The 5,141-nt window shown below is 32.3% G+C and overlaps 1 protein-coding gene across 1 annotated transcript; it reads right to left on the bottom strand.

The window, feature by feature from the left end:
• Positions 1-686: 686 nt before the first annotated feature.
• Positions 687-4,664, bottom strand: LOC127119364 (ADP-ribosylation factor 1). Its single transcript, XM_051049593.1, has 7 exons — positions 4,496-4,664; positions 4,152-4,320; positions 3,055-3,125; positions 2,384-2,503; positions 1,755-1,873; positions 1,457-1,538; positions 687-943 (listed from the first exon to the last, which is right to left on the bottom strand). Exons 2-7 carry the CDS (start codon positions 4,297-4,299, stop codon positions 938-940), a joined length of 546 nt encoding a protein of 181 aa, XP_050905550.1. The 5' UTR covers positions 4,300-4,320; positions 4,496-4,664; the 3' UTR covers positions 687-937.
• Positions 4,665-5,141: the final 477 nt, after the last annotated feature.

The following is a 5,141-nucleotide window of genomic DNA, read 5'->3' as shown; positions in this document are numbered from 1 at the left end:
CCCACAGAATTTTCAAGTCGTTGTACTCAGAGTTTATAAGAATATTTCTTATGAAATTTCAGCATTCTTTACTTTGTTTATAATTTTTAAGTTTGTGATTTAAAACAATTGTTTCGGACTTGAAGAGTTTTACTTTTTAGAAAGAAATTGAAGAATATTAAACTCTCCTCACAGGGTTTAATTTAATCAAATAGAAGTCAAATTTCAATGTTGCATTATAAATGTCTCATGGACTTACTTAAAGTTGCCAATTATGAACTTCTAGTTATTATGTTCTCATTGGAATATCAATTGTGATAGTTAACACAGATATAACTAGTAGATAAGAACTGTCAGAAAGATTCTTACATCATTTGAAAATTGAAATCAACTAACTAGCAGCATTTTATCAAGACATTTGGCTTATAAAATACCAGTAGATTTTAACTTTTCCCACCCCAGAAGTACAACAAAAGTACACTTTTTTAAATTGGAATGTATATTTCCAAACTTAAACACAAGTTTTTCCCTTCTGATATGTATATGAAAATCATGTGATATTAAGAAATGTGAAAAATGGGTGAAGTTGCTCTCCAACTCTATGCGCAGTAACAACTACTATTATGTTACATTTTTTCAATTCTGCTTCACCAATCATTAGACAAAATTATTACCGGTAAAAAAACTAAGAACAGAAGCCACAGAAATATTCAACTGATAATGAAACTATTAAAATAAACATGAAGGCACACAAAAAGTGATTGCAAGAGTTCCAATTGTAGCTAAAAGTATTAGCTCATTTAAGCAATCATACAAACCCAAGTAACACTCAAGAGGATAATATTTCTAACAATCATTCCTCTATTACAACATTCACTTGAAAGGAAAAGCATCCTTCTTCAAGAACCACCAGACTGACAGGAAACGATCATATAGACCCAAAAAAATTCAAATGTCTCTATGCCTAAAAAAACATAAAAAGTGTAGGTTAGTCACCAATATACAAATAATACAGGCCATGTCACAGACTTAAGCTAAAAGTTTCTCTGTCTAAAAGCATTCAAAGACAAACTTTTGAATCAATACCAGATAATACCAGTTTTTCCATAAAGAATATGTTTCCTTTTAACCTTTGCATGCTTAAGCTAGATCTATACTTCAATATATACTTAAGATTTTAAAAAATCGAAAGAATTTCATAATATATGATCATATAACAATTCAATCACACTTCATTCATGTTTAGAAACATATTATAACTTAGAAAATTCAGAAAAGAAAAATAAGTTACTCATCCTAAATCCTCCTCCCACACAGACTCTAAAATTGGTTCCATAACAACCAAATGGACATGATGCGAGTGGTCGATACAGATTATAAACTGGACAGTGATACAAGTCATGCAGCTGGTGTCACCCACACAATAACATTATAATTATAATTAAAGCTAGATGCCCACTGTAGCATTAAGACTTACCTTGCTTGCAATGTTGTTAGAAAGCCAGTCCAAACCCTCGTATAGACCCTCTCCAGAAGTTGCACAGGTGCTCTGGATATACCTGAAATAAATCAAGCCATTACATTAAAATGGGTTGTTTGCCCATGCATGGCACTCGGTCATTAGTTAACGTTGTTACAGAACTCGCAGAAGCTCAATCCACATGACACATATATGCAACAGAAATATTAATCATCAATTTGGGCAACTAGTTGAGCTAAGTCAAAATTTATACAACTGAGAATTTATTTAAATTCAAAAGATCAGATCTTCATACCAGTGGCGTTGACGGAGTGAATGAAGACCAAGTTTGTCCGTTATTTCTGCAGCATTCATTGCATTGGGAAGATCTTGTTTGTTGGCAAAAACAAGCAAAACAGCATCTCTAAGTTCGTCCTGAAACAAAATTACCGTACAGGTTCAGGTACCAACATTATATATATCCACTGTAATAAAGATTGTTACTTAATTTTAACAGCCTTCAATCATGTATAACGGGTAACAAAAGAAATCAGAAAATTTTAGAAAAACGCAGAGGAAAGGGTGAAGCCAAGCAAACCAAATAGTATGATACTATGAATAAACAACACGAGGACAAGTCATTAAAAACACAAATTAAACCTATGATAAACAAAGCGTTCCATTAAGACTGCAGAGTTTCTATCAAGGTCTCAAATAATAATTAAGAAATCCCCAAACTGGGAGAGCTTTTAAAATAATGAATAAGTCCTCAGAAAAAGTATTACCAAGCATACACATGATTACTTTGCAAGAAGAAAACCCCCTAAAAATAAAATTTTAGATTTCTATAGGACTTTTACTGTATAACGAGGTGAACTACATGGGATATGATATACAAAAAAAGATACAAGATAACAAAGATGTGTCGCTATAAAAATGATTTACCTCATTCAACATCCTGTGCAACTCATCCCTTGCCTCAACCACTCGATCTCTATCATTGCTATCAACCACAAAAATAAGACCCTGAGTGTTCTGGAAGTAGTGCCTCCACAATGGGCGGATCTGCAGATACAAACTAAAGTCAATCGAAAATAGCATAATCCTTCATTATATTAACAAAGAATAAAAGATCCCAAAACATCATAATGGAATACACAACATAGGTCAGTAAACAAAAATATAAAGCCATAAAAGCCAAGCTGAAAAGATCTGTATTCAAATTTCAACCATCAATGAAAATAAGAAAGGTTCACAAAGTGGTGACAAAAGTGAAACGACATAGCAACTAGCAACAGATACATCGATTTGATCAATTGATGTGCATTAGGAAAAAAAAACATTCATAAAACTAGAGCAAGAACGCCTATATACAACAACCCACTCACACCTCTCCCCCTTTTTACCTTCCTCTTTTATGCTTCATTGTCACTTAATAATAGTGAAACAGTCACATAACACACCACATGCAGGTGCAACATCTCACATTATAAAGCTTGAATAGAGTCATGATAATGAAAACTGCTTAAGATTGTGAAACATAGCCATGCATGACCCCTACTAGCTCGGTCACCAGGAACAGACAAGCATAAATATAAACAGAAGAGCAACCGTACCTTGTCCTGACCCCCGACATCCCACACGGTGAAGCTGATGTTCTTGTACTCCACGGTTTCAACATTAAATCCTGCAGATAAAAAATTACTCCAGTTATGTTATTTTATAGATATACAGCCATAAGATTCTGTAAGTAGATTAAGAAACAGGTCGTATGGGCCTAATTAGTTAGCTAGAGTTTCATCAAAACCCAATTTACAATGTCCAAACTCCAACAGTCATTAATATCACTACACAAGTGCCCCGAAATGCAATTATTTCGGTTAATCCAAAATGCAATTTGCTTACACGAGTAACTCCACTAGCTTTTTGACTTCAGTAAATGAGTAAATCAATGTTGTATACACGGCCTTTTATTAATAATTAATCTTTAGTATTATCTATTTATCAAACTATCCTCTCATGAGTCATGACACCCCAATCCACCCGCAAAATTCAAAATTGAACGGATTTGTTTATTCATTCGTATATTTGTTTAAAAAACCAAATAAATGCCTCTTCTGTCACTAAACACAATACAAAAAATACCCTGTTACTGTGACCTCTCAGATTTTCAATTATATTAATTATTTCTATACCAAAATCTCCCTAATTATTTTGCATTTCTAACACTAAATAATATGATGAAGAAAATAAATTAATCCTCTCTCGTATGATGACATAAATGTGAAAACAATCAAAATTTTAAAATAAAATGTATTAATACAGCCGTTTTTTTTAATTCTCATACTTTAGTAATGGTCCTATATATTTAAGTACAGAGGTAGTATTATTATGTTAATCTTTATAATAAATTGTAGAGTTGTGTTGTTCAAACACGAAATTTTAAACCCAGTATGTTACACCTTATAGCTCTATCTAAATCTCACTTATTTTTTTCATTTATACAAATTACATGGATCTCATTTTCTTTTTCATCTTATACAACTTACATGGATTACAAAAATACACACACGGGACACAGTATTTCTTGTTAATCTTATGTTTCCATTTAACATCTCTCTAAATCGTAATGGTGTGATCATTGATCTACACAATTATTATTAGAAAAATAACAACAAAGATGCGTAAATAGAGAAAGGAAAATTGAACTAACCAATGGTTGGGATGGTAGTGACGATTTCTCCAAGCTTGAGTTTATACAAAATAGTTGTCTTACCAGCAGCATCGAGACCAACCATCAAAATCCTCATTTCCTTCTTCGCGAATAACCTACTGAACAGCTTCGTGAACGTTAACCCCATCTTCACCAACACACAAAATCGCTGATCCACAAAAACAAATCGAAGATCCACAATCCACAAATTCGATCAGATCCAAAAACAATTCAATAATTCAATAACAAAACAAATGAAAAATAACAATTCGAACATCAATTTCTTTCCGATCGGTGTTGTTTCGATAAACTGAAAGCGAAATTGAAATTGAAATTCAAATTACCTCTTCTTTTCGATCTAGAGGTTTTTCGGAGAAGAGCGAATCGCGATTTGTTCTTGAGACGAAAGAGAGAGAAAGAACGTTGCTTATGTTTGCAACGTGTTTAATAGTGAAAGAGGATGTTTGTGATACGGCGTCGTATCAGGAGTTTCGGTGAACGTCGTCGTTTTAGGTTAATTTTTTTGTTTTTTAAGTAAAATTTTTAATATTTTTCGTGAGTTTTGATTGATCAATAATCAATTTAAAAATGCATGGTTATTCTTGTCAACCGGAGTTTTTGACACTATTTTTGAGCTTGCTAAATTTACTATCTTGCATTGTTTTAATTAATTAAGGGCAAAGAACTAGGTCTTTTAAAAATGTAAAATGTATTATTATATTATCATATTAATATATTTGGGTGAAATTTAGGGAGAGATAGTCTATAATAAAACTGATGAACCTCCTCTCATTTTATATTTTTTTATTTTTATTATACAAATAAATTTTGTTATACAAGTGTTCGAAATTATGTTATACTTTCCGCTTCCTGATGATTTGATTCAGTGTGAGGGTCTTGTTTGTGGTTTGATTGGACCTTACAATTGTAGGTATCCAACCTGGACGTCATTTATTTATTTTAAAGAGATCTACAAAACTTAAAGGTTGA

This window comes from Lathyrus oleraceus, chromosome 1, assembly GCF_024323335.1.
Source record: "Lathyrus oleraceus cultivar Zhongwan6 chromosome 1, CAAS_Psat_ZW6_1.0, whole genome shotgun sequence".
NCBI classification, from domain to species: Eukaryota; Viridiplantae; Streptophyta; class Magnoliopsida; order Fabales; family Fabaceae; genus Lathyrus; species Lathyrus oleraceus.
Note: the sequence above shows the minus strand (reverse complement) of the source record. Positions and strands in the feature narration are given on the sequence as shown.

Excerpts from the sequence above, each read along its gene's own strand:
- LOC127119364 (XM_051049593.1), bottom strand. The coding sequence starts at position 4,299 with ATGGGGTTAACGTTCACGAAGCTGTTCAGTAGGTTATTCGCGAAGAAG. Across the intron at positions 2,504-3,054 it reads ATGTCGGGGGTCAGGACAAG|ATCCGCCCATTGTGGAGGCA; the intron begins GTACGGTTGCTC and ends TTGTATCTGCAG. Across the intron at positions 1,874-2,383 it reads TGCACAGGATGTTGAATGAG|GACGAACTTAGAGATGCTGT; the intron begins GTAAATCATTTT and ends ATTTTGTTTCAG.